Genomic DNA, 17,041 nt, shown 5'->3' on the forward strand with positions numbered 1-17,041 from the left:
GTAAACTGACTGAGAGGGTTGGTTTTGGAAAAAATACAGCCATTTTGTATTTTGTTTAGCTTTTTGGACGAATGTGCTTACTGTACCTGAAATCTTTTTCACCCCAAAACATCAAAGTAAGTAACATGAAGAGACTTGGGGGCTTGTAGGGATAGCTCAGAGCTTCCAAACCTTTTCTATCCCTCTTCTCATTGTACCTGTCCAGTTGAGGGGGGGAACACTGCACCTATTCTCTTCATACGGAGTCTGTGGTCACCAGTGAAGAACTTCCACACCGTGGTGATAATGAATGAATGACCGTCCTCCTCTCCCCCCCAGGGTCAGCTGGTCTCTCAAATGGCAGCAGGCTTCGGTGAGAAATCAGCTGGGATGATGGGAATGATATCTGGCAACAGGGTGAGCTACTATTAAATCACTTGGGATGATGGGGAGGATATCTGGCAACAGGGTGAGCTACTATTAAATCACCTGGGATGATGGGGAGGATATCTGGCAACAGGGTGAGCTACTATTAAATCACCTGGGATGATGGGGAGGATATCTGGCAACAGGGTGAGCTACTATTAAATCACCTGGGATGATGGGGATGATATCTGGCAACAGGGTGAGCTACTATTAAATCACCTGGGATGATGGGGATGATATCTGGCAACAGGGTGAGCTACTATTAAATCACCTGGGATGATGGGGATGATATCTGGCAACAGGGTGAGCTACTATTAAATCACCTGGGATGATGGGGATGATATCTGGCAACAGGGTGAGCTACTATTAAATCACCTGGGATGATGGGGATGATATCTGGCAACAGGGTGAGCTACTATTAAATCACCTGGGATGATGGGGAGGATATCTGGCAACAGGGTGAGCTACTATTAAATCACCTGGGATGATGGGGAGGATATCTGGCAACAGGGTGAGCTACTATTAAATCACCTGTGATGATGGGGAGGATATCTGGCAACAGGGTGAGCTACTATTAAATCACCTGGGATGATGGGGAGGATATCTGGCAACAGGGTGAGCTACTATTAAATCACCTGGGATGATGGGGAGGATATCTGGCAACAGGGTGAGCTACTATTAAATCAGCTGGGATGATGGGAATGATATCTGGCAACAGGGTGAGCTACTATTAAATCACCTGGGATGATGGGGAGGATATCTGGCAACAGGGTGAGCTACTATTAAATCACCTGGGATGATGGGGAGGATATCTGGCAACAGGGTGAGCTACTATTAAATCACCTGGGATGATGGGGAGGATATCTGGCAACAGGGTGAGCTACTATTAAATCACCTGGGATGATGGGGAGGATATCTGGCAACAGGGTGAGCTACTATTAAATCACCTGGGATGATGGGGAGGATATCTGGCAACAGGGTGAGCTACTATTAAATCAGCTGGGATGATGGGAATGATATCTGGCAACAGGGTGAGCTACTATTAAATCACTTGGGATGATGGGGAGGATATCTGGCAACAGGGTGAGCTACTATTAAATCACCTGGGATGATGGGGAGGATATCTGGCAACAGGGTGAGCTACTATTAAATCACCTGGGATGATGGGGATGATATCTGGCAACAGGGTGAGCTACTATTAAATCACCTGGGATGATGGGGAGGATATCTGGCAACAGGGTGAGCTACTATTAAATCACCTGGGATGATGGGGAGGATATCTGGCAACAGGGCGAGTTACTATTAAATCTGCTGTCCTCTACAAAAAAGTCCCAAACAAACCTCATTGCATGGTAGTCCTTGCTAGGTGTGTGTGTCCATGGGCAGTAGATTGTAAACAAGGAAAGACATACTGTAGAGTATTTACCACAGGAGGCTGGTGTTACCTTCATTTGGGAGGACAGGCTCGTGTTGATGGCTGGAGCGGAATTAGTTTCACGGTTTCCATGGTTTCCATGTGTTTCGTGTGTTTGATGCCATTGAATTTGCTCCGTTCCAGACATTATTATGAGCCGTCCTCCCCTCAGCTGCATCCTGTCTAATACATTGTCTTTGGCGGGCTTGATTGAATGACAGTTCCTTTAGGTTTGTGCCTATATTACTCATTACTCTGTCTCTGTATTTATTTATTTATTTTATTAATCTGTTATTTTACCAGGTAAGTTGACTGATAACACGTTCAGATTTGCAGCAACGACCTGGGGAATAGTTACAGGGGAGAGGAAGGGGAGGAATGAGCCAATTGTAAACTGGGAATTATTAGGTGACCGTGATGGTTTGATGGCCAGATTGGGAATTTAGCCAGGACACCAGGGTTAACACCCCTGTATGTTGTCTCCATGTATATTTTAGGGTGAGGCAGGACCAAGAGGGCCTCCTGGACAGTCCGGTCAACCAGTAAGTCAAAGATGGCTGACTATATCTACCTTTCAGACATCAATTCTTAATGGAGATCATTTCTGTAAGTAAACAGACAGATATGTGATCATTTCCTTTTCCTCCCTGTCTTGTAGGGCCCTACAGGGGGGCAGGGGGCCCCAGGAGACGTTGGAGACCCCGGATCCATGGTAAGAACCATGCATAATCTCTGCATCAGTCATCTCTCTGATGCTTTTTTGACTGGGTTTGAATCCTGGTCACCTACATGCTTGAAGACTGTTAGCCCATTGAGCTAAAGCCTAGGCATTAGCACAGGGAGCTAACTCAACAAAAAAAGGGCCTAAGCCCTTTATGTGGGCATAATATAGAGTTAAACAGTTTCTGATCGCATTAAACAGTTTGTGATCACATTCAAATGTAAGCAAGGTGAGAAATGATCTGTTTGGGCTTCTTGATGTCAATTTGTAGTCTACAAATGATTTGTAATTATGTTCCTGAACATCCGCTCAATAAAAAATCATACCGCGGCTGAGTCAACTGACTCTCAGGGAGCTAACACAAGTCTTCAGTTCTCAGGCAAAGTTATCATCATCACACCAGCTTCGATCACTGAACTACCTCCGCTACCAATCACACACTGTCTTGAGGTGTTACACCAAGATCTACCAATCACACACTGTCTTGAGGTGTTACACCAAGATCTACCAATCACACACTGTCTTGAGGTGTTACACCAAGATCTACCAATCACACACTGTCTTGAGGTGTTACACCAAGATCTACCAATCACACACTGTCTTGATGTATTACACCAAGATCTACCAATCACACACTGTCTTGCGGTGATCTACCAATCACAGTCTGTCTTGAGGTGTTACACCAGAGCTATATGTTGTATTGACTGTGTGTGATTGGACATGTTTTTATACAGGGTGGCTTTGGTCACAGAGGACCTGAGGGCCCACCAGGAAAACCAGGACCAGATGTAAGTACTCTACACTCCAACAGACATCGGCCGTGTCCCTATTCCCTATATAGTGCAATACTTTTGACCAGGACCCATAGGGCCAGTGGTGAGGAACAACCTGCATTAGATATGACGTCTTCTGAGTATGAATGAGCCTAGTATGTTGATATTGGTTGCTTTCTGCATATGTTCCTTCATAGTATGTAGTAAGATTAGTGCAGATTAGTCCTAGCCACCGTGCTACGTCTGCATTGCTTGCTGTTTGGGGTATTAGGCTGGGTTTCTGTACAGCACTGTGACATCTGCTGATGGAAAGAGCTTTATAAATACATTTGAATGATAGGCGCCGGTTGTGTCTAACATGCCATGTTGTGTCATTAACTCGTTTAATAACTTTTATCGGAGATGGTAGAATGCCAAGTTAAACCTCTTGGCTATTAGAGAACACGAAACTGCCTAACACATTTTTGTTCGGGATTATACAACGGGTGGTAATGCCTTTGAAGCTGGTGTTTGTGTTACGGTTTTCTTGCGGTGAAGGAGAGGCGGACCAAAATGCAGCGTGGTTACTTTGATTCATGGTTCTTTAATAAAGAAACTACACAGGAACAAACTAACAAAACGTGCCGTAAAAACCTAAACAGCCTATCTGGTGCAAACAAACACAGAGACAGGAACAATCACCCACGAAACACTCAAAGAATATGGCTGCCTAAATATGGTTCCCAATCAGAGACAACGATAAACACCTGCCTCTGATTGAGAACCACTTCAGGCAACCATAGACTTTTCTAGATAACCCCACTATACCACAATCCCAATACCTACAAAAACCCCAAGACAAAACACACCACATAATAAACCCATGTCATACCCTGGCCTGACCAAAATAATAAAGAATACACAAAATACTAAGACCAGGGCGTGACAGTTTGGAGGATATATTGGCTTGGTTCGAAGGCCCGAGAAGAACCATGGCAACATGTCCTCCAAACACCAGTTTCTCGGGCATGTCACTTAAGCAAACCCAACATGGAGACTTAGATTTTATTTTTTTAACCTTTGTTCTACATCAAACTTTACTGCAGTGAACATTTAGGCTTACACACCTATCCAGAATCAGTTTCACATTATGTTGGACTGCTGTTTGTTTACCTTTCTGAAGTGCGGTTCATCTGTTTAACCCATACAAAAAAGGATTGCAGTCAGAGTACAGTATAACTGCAGTACACTGTAATATACACTGTACACTGTCCTACAATCTAAGCTAGATGCCCTCAATCTGTCACGACTTCCACCAAAGTCGGTCCCTCTCCTTGTTCGGGCGGCGTTCGGCAGTCGACGTCACCGGTCTTCTAGCTATCGCCGATCCACCTTTCATTTTCCATTTGTTGTGTCTTGTCTTCTCACACACCTGGTTTCAACTCCATCATTACATGTTGTGTATTTAACACTCTGTTCCCCCCATGTCCTTGTCCGGAATTGTTTATTGTAGTGCTTGTGCACGTTATGCTGGTGTGTAACTGGTTTTGTTTTACCCATTGATTTATTGTTCTGTTTACGGTGGTTTTGTTTATTAAACTGTGCCGTGGGAAATCAGTTTTTACTCTCCTGCGCCTGACTTCTCTGCCGCCAGTACGCACCCCCTACACAATCTCACACAAATCCTCAAGGAACCCACCAGGTACAACCCTAAATCCGTAAACATGGGCACCTTTATAGATAATATCCTGACCAACTTGCCCTCCAAACACAACTCTGCGGTTTTCAGTCAGGGTCTCAGCGATCACTGCCTCATTGCCTGCATCCGCTATGGGTCCGCGGTCAAACAACCACCCCTCATCACTGTTAAACGCTGCCTAAAACTTCTGCGAGCAGGCCGTTCTAATCGACCTGACCCAGGTATCCTGGAAGGATATTGACCTCATCCCGTCAGTCGAGGATGTCTGGTCATTCTATAAAAGTAATTTCCTCACCATCTTAAATAAGCATGCCCCTTTCAAAAAATTTAGAACTAAGAACAGATATAGCCCTTGGTTCACTCCAGACCTGACTGCCCTTGACCAGCACAAAAACATCCTGTGGCGGACTGCAATAACATCAAATAGTCCCCGCGATATGCAACTGTTCAGGGAAGTCAGGAACCAATACACGCAGTCAGTCAGGAAACATACATTTTCACCCTGTAGCTCTAACTCCAAAAAGTTTTGGGACACTGTAAAGTCCATGGAGAACAAGAGCACCTCCTCTTGTTCTCCATGGACTTTACAATGTCCCAAAACTTTTTGGGACTTTCTGCCCACTGCACTGAGGCTAGGTAACATGGTCACCACCGATAAATCTATGATAATCGAAAATGTCAATAAGCATTTCTCTATGGCTGGCCATGCTTTCCTCCTGGCTACCCCAACCCCGGCCAACAGTCCCCCCGCAGCTACTTGCCCGAGCCTCCCCAGCTTCTCCTTCACCCAAATCCAGGTAGCAGATGTTCTGAAAGAGCTGCAAAACCTGGACCCGTACAAATCAGCTGGGCTAGACAATCTGGACGCTCTCTTTCTAAAACTATCAGCTGCCATTGTTGCAACCTATATTACCAGTCTGTCGGGGTCATCCTCCTCTTCAAAGGGGGAGACACTCTAGACCCAAACTGTTACAGACCTATATCCATCCTGCCTTGCCTCTCTAAAGTCTTCCAAAGCCAAGTTAATAAACAGATCACTGACCATTTCCAATCCCACCGTACCTTCTCTGCTGTGCAATCCAGTTTCCGAGCTGGTCACAGGTGCACCTCAGCCACGCTCAAGGTACTAAACAATATCATAACCGCCATCGATAAAATACAGTACTGTGCAGCCGTCTTCATCGACCTGGCCAAGGCTTTCGACTCTGTCAATAACCACATTCTTATTGGCAGACTCAATAGCCTTGGTTTTTCAAATGACTGCCTTGCCTGATTCACCAACTACTTCACAGACAAGAGTTCAGTGTGTCAAATCGGAGTGCCTGTTGTCTGGACCTCTGGCAGTCTCTATGGGGGTACCACAGGGTTCAATTCTCGGGCTGACTCTTTTCTCTGTATATTTCAATGATATCGGTCTGGCTGCAGGTGATTCCCTGATCCACCTCTACGCAGACGACACCATTCTGTATACATCTGGCCCTTCTTTGGAAACTGTGTTAACTAACCTCCAAACGAGCTTCAATGCCATACAACACTCCTTCCGTGGCCTCCAACTGCTCTTAAACTCTAGTAAAACCAAATGCATGCTTTTCAACCATTCACTACCCTCACCCGCCCGCCCGACTAGCATCACTACCCTGGACGGTTCTGACCTAGAATATGTGGGCAACTACAAATACCTAGATGTCTGGCTAGACTGTAAACTCTCCTTCCAGACTCATATCAAACATCTCCAATCCAAAATCAAATCTAAAATCGGATTTCTTTTTCGCAGCAAAGCCTCCTTCACTCATGCCACCAAACTTACCCTAGTAAAACTGACTATCCTACCGATTCTCTACTTCGGCGACGTGATCTACAAAATAGCTTCCAATACTCTACTCGGCAAACTGGATGTAGTCTATCACAGTGCCATCTGTTTTGTTACCAAAGCGCCTTATACCACCCACCACTGCGAACTGTATGCTCTAGTCGGCTGGCCCTCTCTACATATTCGTGGCAAGACCACTGGCTCCAGGTCATCTATAAGTCTATGCTAGGTAAAGCTCCGCCTTATCTCAGTTCACTGGTCACGATAACAACACCCACCCCGTAGCACACGTTCCAGCAGGTATATCTCACTGATCATCCCCAAAGCCATCACCTCCTTTGGCCGCTTTTCCTTCCAGTTCTCTGCTGCCAGTGACTGGAACAAATTGCAAAAATCGTTGAAGCTGGAGACGTAAATTTCCCTCATTAACTTTAAACATCAGCTATCTGAGTAGCTAACCGATTACTGCAGCTGTACATAGTCCATCTGTAAATAGCCCATCCAGTCTACCTACCTCATCCCCATTATGTTTTTATTAACTTTTCTGCTCTTTTGCACACCATTATCACTACTTGCTCATTTATCACTCCAGCGTTAATCTGCTAAATTGTAATTACTTCGCTGCTATGACCTATTAATTGCCATACCTACTCACAACATTTGCACACACTGTATATAGACTTTCTTTTTTTCTATTGTGTTATTGACTGTACGCTTGTTTATTCCATGTGTAACTCTGTGTTGTTGTTTGTGTCGCACTGCTTTGCTTTATCTTGGCCAGGTCGCAGTTGTAAATGGGAACTTATTCTCAACTAGCCTACCTGGTTAAATAAAGATGAAATAAAATAAAATAAATGTAAAAAAATATATATATATACTGTATATAACTGTAGTTAGAATGCAGTATAACGGTAGTGGGCTGCAAATACTGCATCCAAAATAAATAAATACATTTACTGCAGTAATTTTGCAGTGTAACTGCAGTTACAGTGCAGTATAACTGCAGTTATTCTGCAATCACTGCATCCAAAATACCACAGTTGACTGCAGTTACTTCACTTTTACTGCAGTTTCAAAACCGCAATGTTTTTGTTGTAAGGGAAATGCTGTTTGTCTATATCTGAGAGAGTGAAAATTACAACTATTTGTTACCTACCTGTACTGTAATGTCTTCTAGCAGCTGAGAATGCTATGTGAACGTGATGTTTTCCCTTCACAGGGAGAATCTGGCCCAACCGGAATAGATGGAGATAAAGGAGCCGCTGGATCTGCCGTAAGTAACAAACTGTCTTTCAACTGAAACCAACTATCTGTCAGCCTTCAAACAACTAATTATCTGCATGAAATATCTTTCTCAGTCACTGCAGATCAAATGAGTGTTGAAAGGCAAAGGCATTTGCAAAAACACAATTAATTACACACTTCTTTTATGATAGACATTTCAAGAGTTTAATTATACCACTTATAACAATTCCAAATGATTAGAGTGAGTTGTAAGACTGTAGATGGATGTGCTTTATTTTCCCATCCACTCCCATCCAACTGTACTTAGTTAAGAAAGCAGGTACCATTGCCTTCAGCCTAAACTTGAATAGTCTTCATTTTGTGAGTAAAACCAATGAACAATAGTCCACAATTAGAATAGACTGTTGTTTTAATGGGGCCACTGTATGTACTTATAAATGTGAAAGTAAAAGAGTGATTAAATGTGGTGATTTCCAGGGTGCCAGAGGTTTCCCAGGACTGCCAGGTCACCCTGGACTGAAAGGCCTTAAGGTTAGCAGCAGCACATGGATGATCACAATGCTCATATCTATGTACTGTAGTTTGAAACATGGCTGCATGTAAATTTTTTTAAATAGGTAACTTGGCACTGTGCTGTTATGAACTTCTGTGAGATTCGTTAGAGCCTAGAACAGACCTGATCAGAACTAATGAGCTAATGTCTCATCAACAGGGTCATGCAGGTCTTCTAGGAGTGAGAGGTCAATCTGGTGCTGCTGGGTCAAAGGTAAACTCCCCATCATGCATATCTTTATATTTGTGCTGCTTCGCAAGGTTACTATCTAAAAATGATCTGTTTCTGTTTGAAATTGCTGCACATATCGTGACTCTCTCTCTCTGTGTTATTTTACAGGGCCCATCAGGTACTCCAGGTGGAATGGGGCCCCCTGGTCCTGCGGTAGGTCATAATCAATGAGTTAATTGCTAATAAATTATTCTATGATTGTAATACCTGTTACTCACACACACCAATAGCTGTAAATACGCTGATATGTGTCCAGTCTGTTAGTGAAGAGTGTAATATTATGTCAAACATGATACTGTATATTTTAGGGTCCAGCAGGAATGCAAGGGGAGAGAGGAAGGAGTGGGCCAACTGGACCTGTGGTAAGAGAGATATGACTACCTCTGACCTCTGACCTATAACTCTACATTACACAGCTCCATCTCTTCAATCCATTGATTTCCCACCTGAATTAAATTGATCTGAGGTCAGTTCTTATTCAACATGTGGCATGAGGCATCATTGGTTTATATGTAGGTTCAAAATGTTTTGATTTGGCTTCTCAGTGACACATGTTGTAGCCTTTGTTTTTATTTTTTATTTATCCAGGCGAGTCAATTAAGAACAAATTATTATTTACAATGACATCCTGGCTTACAATGACAGCCTATGCTGCCACTGTCCTCCTATGGTGATGTGCATTGATGATGAGATGATAGAGGTGAATTTGTCAAATCTTCTTTCAGTTGTGCATCTCTCTCCATGCAGGGGAAACGTGGTGAATCTGGACATATTGGGAAAGCAGGACCACAGGTAGGACCTCTAACATCCAACAAAACATCACCCTTCATATCAAATTATTATCATACACAAATCAGTATTACAAATGCAATATAACAAATTATTTTCCTGAAAGCCAGTATAAAAGTGTTATACATTTACAAATCAGCAGTGATGTCAACTGGGAAAAAGTGATGTTTCCAGTACTAACCAACACCAGATGTGTCCAAAATGGCTCCCTATTTCCTATATAGTTTCTATATAGTGAAGGGAATAAGGGGCCATTTTGGATACAGCCCCAGGTGTGAATGACACGCCTACTGTACCAACCAACCATCCTGGATGTGATGTGATTCTAGGGTCCCATGGGGATCACTGGAGCTCTAGGATTCCCAGGTAGTCCAGGTATAAAGGTGAGTACCGTTCATTCTTTAATATACTTTGATGGAGCACAGTCCTCTTCTTCACACCAGCCATGTACTAAATATTGGTTACTCAAACGTATAACCCAGTCCTTCCCCCTCAGAATTACATTTCATTCTAAACAGGCCCATTCGGATTACTCTATTCCGATAAAGATGTTTATATGAGGGTGTTTTTACGAGGGTGTTTTAGTCATTATGAGCTATGAATCTGTTCATCAACGGTTGATTAGAGTGCACGTAAACACACTCTGACTGTGACACTGTTGTCTCCAGGGGCAACCAGGGCCCCCAGGAGCACGAGGGACAGGGGGCCAGCAAGGACCAAGAGGGGAGGCCGGACGCGTGGGATTGGCTGGAGCTACGGGAATTCAGGTGTTTGGCTAATTCATGATGCTAATAATTTCTACACCTACGACATCTGTACTATCAACAACTCACCACTTCAGGGTGTAGACTGATTCACTGAAAATGTAGCCGAATCTGCTTTCTGATTGGAACGTCCATTGAAAGAAAATTCCATTGTAAATTCCAATGACATGACAAATGACTGTAAATTTTAAAGTATTTTATGCTTAACTGACTTGTCGAGTTAAATTAAGTTGAAATAAATGACTTTAAAAAACATGTTGATTTCTGTAGGGTCCAACAGGAACAGAGGGTGCTGCTGGAACCAAAGGACCATCCGTATGTATAACTTCCTCCATTTCATCTCTCCTTGTTCCTCTCCTTGTTCATCTCCTTGTTCATCTCCTTGTTCATCTCCTTGTTCAGCTACTCCCTTCTCCTCCCTTAAATCTAATGTATTTCTCACCTTCCAATATTCCAAATATTAATATCTGATTATGTATTACTCATTATTATTATGTATTATGTAAAATCCTTGAAAGTATGTAATAGGGTGTTGGTCCCCACATGCTGTCTGGACAGAAGACTACAGCTTGTCTTGTTAGAATGGGCCCTGGCACAGAGTCACAGAGACAGTAGAAGAGAAGAGGACGGAACCTAGCTGTCCTCCGGCTACACCATGGTGCTACCATACAGTCTGTCCTGTTAGAATGGGCCCTGGTACAGAGTCAGAGAGACAGTAGACTGCAGTCTGTCCTGTTAGAATGGGCCCTGGTACAGAGTCACAGAGACAGTAGACTACAGTCTGTCCTGTTAGAATAGGCCCTGGTACAGAGTCACAGAGACAGTAGACTACAGTCTGTCCTGTTAGAATAGGCCCTGGTACAGAGTCACAGAGACAGAAGACTGCAGTCTGTCCTGTTAGACTAGGCCCTGGTACAGAGTCAGAGAGACAGTAGACTGCAGTCTGTCCTGTTAGAATGGGCCCTGGTACAGAGTCACAGAGACAGTAGACTACAGTCTGTCCTGTTAGAATGGGCCCTGGCACAGAGTCACAGAGACAGAACACAGGTTTAGGTATAATGATGTGTTTTCTACCCCAGGGAGCTCCAGGTGTCCAGGGTCTGACTGGACTGCTTGGCCCCGCGGGGCCCCCCGGACCACAGGGAACCACTGGACTGCCCGGGCCTAAGGGCCAACTGGTAGGAGATTTGTTGTTTAATTTTGACCACTCATTTCATTGTTTGGATCAAGAATGGTTGTCAGGTCCCCTAGCTGTTACAAAGGTCATAGGAACTACTGCTGGTTTCCATGCTCCAGTTAAAATGCCATCATATGGCTGCATGTTCATAACGCCGTCAGGAAAAGCTACCTCTAAAAACTTGAGATCGTACATTGTCGGTAGAAACATCTATTCATCATATTCTTCTCTTCTCACAAGGGTGATTTAGGCATTCCCGGATTCAAAGGAGAGGCTGGATTCAAAGGAGAATCTGTAAGATATACAACCCGTCATAATGACTGTCTCTCTAATTTCATTGTTTAATCATGCACAGTAGCAACCACATGCATTTGTTGAAGGGCAGGTTATGTTGAAGGGCAGGTTATGTTGAAGGGCAGGTTATGTTGAAGGGCAGGTTATGCTGGCACTGGTTTCTTTCTGAATGTAGTGCATGTCTATCTGAGCCTTCCTCCAAAGTTCAGCATGTTCAGTTCATTTATTTGGCCTTTGACAGAAGTGTCTTTTGCATTATCGAGCAATGAGTTAGACAACATCAAGGGTAGCAACATTTTCCACTGGGCTCTTCCTTCAGTCCAGGCCAGCTTTAAAGTGCTTAGTGCATGTTGAGCAGTTTGATTCTCCTAGGGACTAGTAAGTTCATCCACACCCAAAGTTGAGTGCAACAACAATACATTCCATTCATTTCATGGTGCTCTTAAAAGGCCACACAGTAAAATATAACAAACACTAATGTATGATGTGGCAGCCATCTTGTTTGATTATGACATCATTGTAGGGTGCACCTGGTGATCATGGAGCGCTGGGTCCCATGGGAGAGGAGGGGAGGAGGGGAGGACGGGGTGACGCTGGGACTTCAGGAGCCGCTGGACCCAATGGAGAGAGAGTAAATCAGCTCTTTCACTGACTACAAGAACTTTGTCTGTCTCTGTCTCTTGTCTTTCTCTCTTTCTCTCTCTGTCTTTCCTCAGTACATTCAATAACAGCAAACAGCTAAATTAGTTTATTAAAATCTAAACCTTTTAGCAAATTCTGTTAAAAACAATTTGTAATTTCCAGGGTGCTCCTGGCAGTAGAGGTTTTCCTGGTCAGGATGGGTTACCTGGTCAAAAGGTAGGTTGATTTATCTTTGAATCTATAGTATAGGTCAGCAGGTATAAGTCATTGAATAATAATATTATGCCAATCAAATGCCACACTGTGATCAGGGTGCCCAAGGTGAGCGAGGACTGGGTGGATCATCTGGTGCCAAAGGTGCCGATGGTGACCCTGGACGCACTGGAGAGCCAGGTCTTCCAGGGGCACGGGTGAGATAACATACCTCTACCTCTCGTCAGCATTCTGTATCACAGAAGAATATTCCTTTTTGGTGATCATCATGCTTATGTTAATCCTAGATGAAATGTTTTATTAAAATCCTCCCTTTTCTTTCCTCAGGGTCTGTCAGGTCTTCTCGGCTCCCAGGGTCCTGAGGGACACCAAGGACCAATGGTGTGTGGATATGAGTCAGGAAATATATATATATATATATATATATATATATATATATATATATATATATATTACTCCCCTACCTACCTACATATATATATATATATATATATATATATATATATATATATAAACTCAGCAAAAAAAAACTGTACTGTAAACTCACTGTAAATTGCATTTATTTTCAGCAAAATTAACATGTGTAAATATTTGTATGAACATAACAAGATTCAACAACTGAGACAAACTGAACAAGTTCCACAGACATGTGACTAACAGAAATTTAATAATGTGTCCCTGAACAAAGGGGGGGTCAACATCAAAAGTAACAGTCAGGGCCTCCCAGGTGGCGCAGTGGTTAAGGGCGCTGTACTGCAGAGCCAGCTGTGCCACCAGAGGCTCTGTCGTAACTGGCCGCGACCGGGAGGTCTGTGGGGCGACGTACAATTGTCCTAGCGTCGTCTGGGTTAGGGAGGGCTTGGCCGGTAGGGATATCCTTGTCTCATCGCGCACCAGCGACTCCTGTGGCGGGCCGGGCGCAGTACACACTAACCAAGGTTGCCAGGTGCACAGTGTTTCCTCCGACACATTGGTGCGGAGGTAACAGTCAGTATCTGGTGTGGCCACCAGCTGCATTAAGTACTGCAGTGCATCTCCTCCTCATGGACTGCATCAGATTTGCCAGTTCTTGCTGTGAGATGTTACCCCACTCTTCCACCAAGGCACCTGCAAGTTCCCGGATATTTCTGGGGGGAATGGCCCTAGCCCTCACCGTCCGATCCAACAGGTGCTCAATGGGATTGAGATCCGGGCTCTTCGCTGGCCATGGCAGAACACTGACATTCCTGTTTTTCAGGAAATCACGCACAGAATGAGCAGTAAGGCTGGTGGCATTGTCATGTTGGAGGATGAGCCTGCAGGAAGGGTACCACATGAGGGAGGAGGATGTCTGCCCTGTAACGCGCAGCGTTGAGATTGCCTGCAATGACAACAAGCTCATTCCGATGATGCTGTGACACGCCGCCCCAGACCATAACGGACCCTCCACTTCCAAATTGATCCGATCATCACCCTGATGAGACAAAACCGCGACTCATCAGTGAAGAGCACTTTTTGCCAGTCCTGTCTGGTCCAAGGACGGTGGGTTTGTGCCCATAGGCGACGCTGTTGCCGGTGATGTCTGGTGAGGACCTGCCTTACAACAGGCCTACACGCCCTCAGTCCAGCCTCTCTCAGCTTATTGCGGACAGTCTGAGCACAGATGGAGGGGTTGTGCGTTCCTGGTGTAACTCTGGCAGTTGTTGTTGCCATCCTGTCCTGCAGGTGTGATGTTGGGATGTACCGATCCCAGACGCTACAGTCTTGTTGGATGCATTTACAGTTTGTTTTGGTTGTGTTTCAGATTATGTTATGCCCAATAGAAATGAATGGTAAATAATGTATTATGTCATGTTGGAGTCACCTTTACTGTAAATAAGAATATAATGTTTCTGAACACTTAATGTGGATGCTACCATGATTATGGATAATCCTGAATGAATGATGAGTAAGAAAGTTTCAGATGCACAAAGATCAGGCCCCAAAACATCCTAACCTCTCCTCATTACAATAGTGTAGCATTTTGGGGGGGGGGGATTTCTCACTCATCATTATTCATGATTCATTCATGATTATCCGTAATCATGGCAGCATCCACATTAATGTAGAAGTGTTCAGAAACATATTAAATACGCAGGGGAGTGTGTAATACATGTTTTTATCTATAGACAGGCCAAATGTGAACATACCTCTGTTTCTGTCTCTCTATCTCTCTCCCCCCTCCCTCCCTCTCTCTCTCAGGGAGGAGGAGGAGAGGATGGGGGACCAGGTCCAGCAGGGTCAGATGGTACCAGAGGTCTAGCTGGAACCATGGGTGTAGTTGGACCAAAAGGCTTTACTGTGAGTAACCCACACTTTGTGGAGATCATGTGAGTGTGTGTGTGTTCCTTTCCACAATATACAGCAGAAGCATCTCCATTAAACCCATCACATGTAGAATGATGAATGAAATAGTGTAGTTGTTTGAATGCGTCTTCCAGGAACCATACAATGTCAGGAGAGACACTGGAATGCTACTTATATGATATAGGAAGAGGGAAACATTGACATGTTATTGATTGTGGATCATTGTTAATTTGTCCTCACAGGGAGACCCTGGTAAGGCAGGAGAAGTGGGGACCCCAGGTGTTGCAGGACAGAGGGTAAGTACACTACACTCATCAGAGGTTCAAATATGATTTTGTAGGTGGTGGAACTGCCCCTCAAACTGGTTCATTTCCAAATATAAACTGGGTGGTTTGAGCTCTGAATGCTGATTGGCTGACAGCTGTGGGGTATCAGACTGTATACCACGGGTATGACAAAACATTTATTTTTACTGCTCTAATTACGTTGGTAACCAGTTTATAATAGCAATAAGGCACCTCGGGGGTTTGTGGTATATGGCCTATATACCACAGCTAAGGGCTGTATCCAGGCACTCCACCTTGCAACGTGCCTAAGAACAGCTCTTAGCCGTGGTATATTGGCCATGTACCACACCCTCTCGGGCCTTAATGCTTAAATAAAACATTTTCAGTTTCCATTCTATGCTTTCTCCCATTGTAAGCTGGTAGAACTCTGCTGTAGTACCTCATCGTACACACTGACCACTGAGGACTGTTTCTCATACAGGGGGTTAATGGGAAAGCTGGAGAGATGGGCGCTGGTGGCACTGCTGGTCCAGCAGTAAGTATCTGATTAATATGCTTCAATTAAACAATACATACCAACACAGTTTAAACTTTAAATACTGTATGGGGTTATGGTAAGCTTAAACCGTTGCTGGTTTTCCTGTCCATACCTGACTTCTTTTAGGGAGTTGCAGGGAAGAGAGGAGAGCAAGGACCTCCTGGTATGAATGGCTTCCAGGTATGCTGTTTCACATGGGATTTATTGACCTTGTATTTACTAGGATAGAGACTAGTGATAGTACTAATCAATAAAGGGGAAATGAGAGCTATAATGGTGTGATGTATTTCAGGGTCTACCTGGGTCTGCTGGTCCACCTGGAGAGTCTGGGAAACCAGGTGCTGAGGTACGGTATGACATCACGCCCGACTGTGACAGACAATAACCTCTGTTTACAGTTGATTTGTTTACAGCTTATTTATGTTACATTTCAACAATAGATGATTTCTTTAGATAATGAACTAAATGTTGTTATGTTGATAGACTCATGACTGGGTATGTGTGCCTTTTCCTGCAGTGGACCAAACAAAGGCACATATTAACCAGTCATGAGTCTGCCAACATAACGAAACACAGTCCATTCATTATCTACAGTAAGAATCTAGAAATGTATCACGTTTTTGAGTTGAGTTATAGATATAAAACACTACTATCAGGTTCAAATAAAATCTAATTTATTGGTCACATTAACATGGTTAGCAGATGTTAATGCGAGTGTAGCGAAATGCTTGTGCTTCTAGTTCCGACCATGCAGTAATATCTAGCAAGTAATCTAACAATTTCACAACAACTACATTATACACACAAGTGTAAAGGAATGAATAAGAATATGTACATATAAATATATGGATGAGCGATGGCCGAATGGCATAGGCAAGATGCAGTAGATGGTATAGAGTACAATATATACATATGAGATGAGTAATGTAGGGTATGTAAACATGATATAAAGTGGCAGTGTTTAAAGTGACTAGTGATACATTTATTACATCCAACGTTCATCAACGTTTCAGGGTTATTTAATGCTGCATTTACACAGGAAGGCCAATTCTGATCTTTAACCATATTATTGATAGCAGGTTGGCATTTATTGGGATGACTCATGTTCTGGAGGCAGCTCTGCAGTGTAGTCACTTGCTGGCACAGCTACAAAGTCATCAAATCAGATTTAAAACCTAACCT

General features: G+C 43.7%; 1 protein-coding gene across 3 annotated transcripts in view; it reads left to right on the forward strand.

Moving 5' to 3' along the window:
• LOC110527301 (uncharacterized) overlaps window positions 1–17,041 on the forward strand; it is a 40,196-nt gene that overhangs the window by 8,603 nt on the left and 14,552 nt on the right. Inside the window, exons 9-32 of one of the 3 annotated variants that reach the window (XM_090239807.1) lie at window positions 319–396; window positions 2,317–2,361; window positions 2,478–2,531; window positions 3,275–3,328; window positions 8,021–8,074; window positions 8,524–8,577; window positions 8,759–8,812; window positions 8,939–8,983; window positions 9,139–9,192; window positions 9,578–9,622; window positions 9,949–10,002; window positions 10,288–10,386; window positions 10,654–10,698; window positions 11,463–11,561; window positions 11,801–11,854; window positions 12,378–12,485; window positions 12,659–12,712; window positions 12,808–12,906; window positions 13,037–13,090; window positions 14,930–15,028; window positions 15,277–15,330; window positions 15,803–15,856; window positions 15,986–16,039; window positions 16,152–16,205. In XM_090239807.1, the coding sequence (XP_090095933.1) occupies window positions 319–396; window positions 2,317–2,361; window positions 2,478–2,531; window positions 3,275–3,328; window positions 8,021–8,074; window positions 8,524–8,577; window positions 8,759–8,812; window positions 8,939–8,983; window positions 9,139–9,192; window positions 9,578–9,622; window positions 9,949–10,002; window positions 10,288–10,386; window positions 10,654–10,698; window positions 11,463–11,561; window positions 11,801–11,854; window positions 12,378–12,485; window positions 12,659–12,712; window positions 12,808–12,906; window positions 13,037–13,090; window positions 14,930–15,028; window positions 15,277–15,330; window positions 15,803–15,856; window positions 15,986–16,039; window positions 16,152–16,205 (1,518 nt within the window). Of the gene's footprint in view, window positions 1–318; window positions 397–1,403; window positions 1,437–1,566; window positions 1,593–2,316; window positions 2,362–2,477; window positions 2,532–3,274; window positions 3,329–8,020; window positions 8,075–8,523; window positions 8,578–8,758; window positions 8,813–8,938; window positions 8,984–9,138; window positions 9,193–9,577; window positions 9,623–9,948; window positions 10,003–10,287; window positions 10,387–10,653; window positions 10,699–11,462; window positions 11,562–11,800; window positions 11,855–12,377; window positions 12,486–12,658; window positions 12,713–12,807; window positions 12,907–13,036; window positions 13,091–14,929; window positions 15,029–15,276; window positions 15,331–15,802; window positions 15,857–15,985; window positions 16,040–16,151; window positions 16,206–17,041 lie in introns of those variants that run through there. The other 2 variants (XM_090239808.1, XM_090239809.1) reach the window with 2 other exon arrangements.

Source organism: Oncorhynchus mykiss, chromosome 7, assembly GCF_057628025.1.
Source record: "Oncorhynchus mykiss isolate SJ-2025 chromosome 7, ASM5762802v1, whole genome shotgun sequence".
NCBI lineage: Eukaryota > Metazoa > Chordata > Actinopteri > Salmoniformes > Salmonidae > Oncorhynchus > Oncorhynchus mykiss.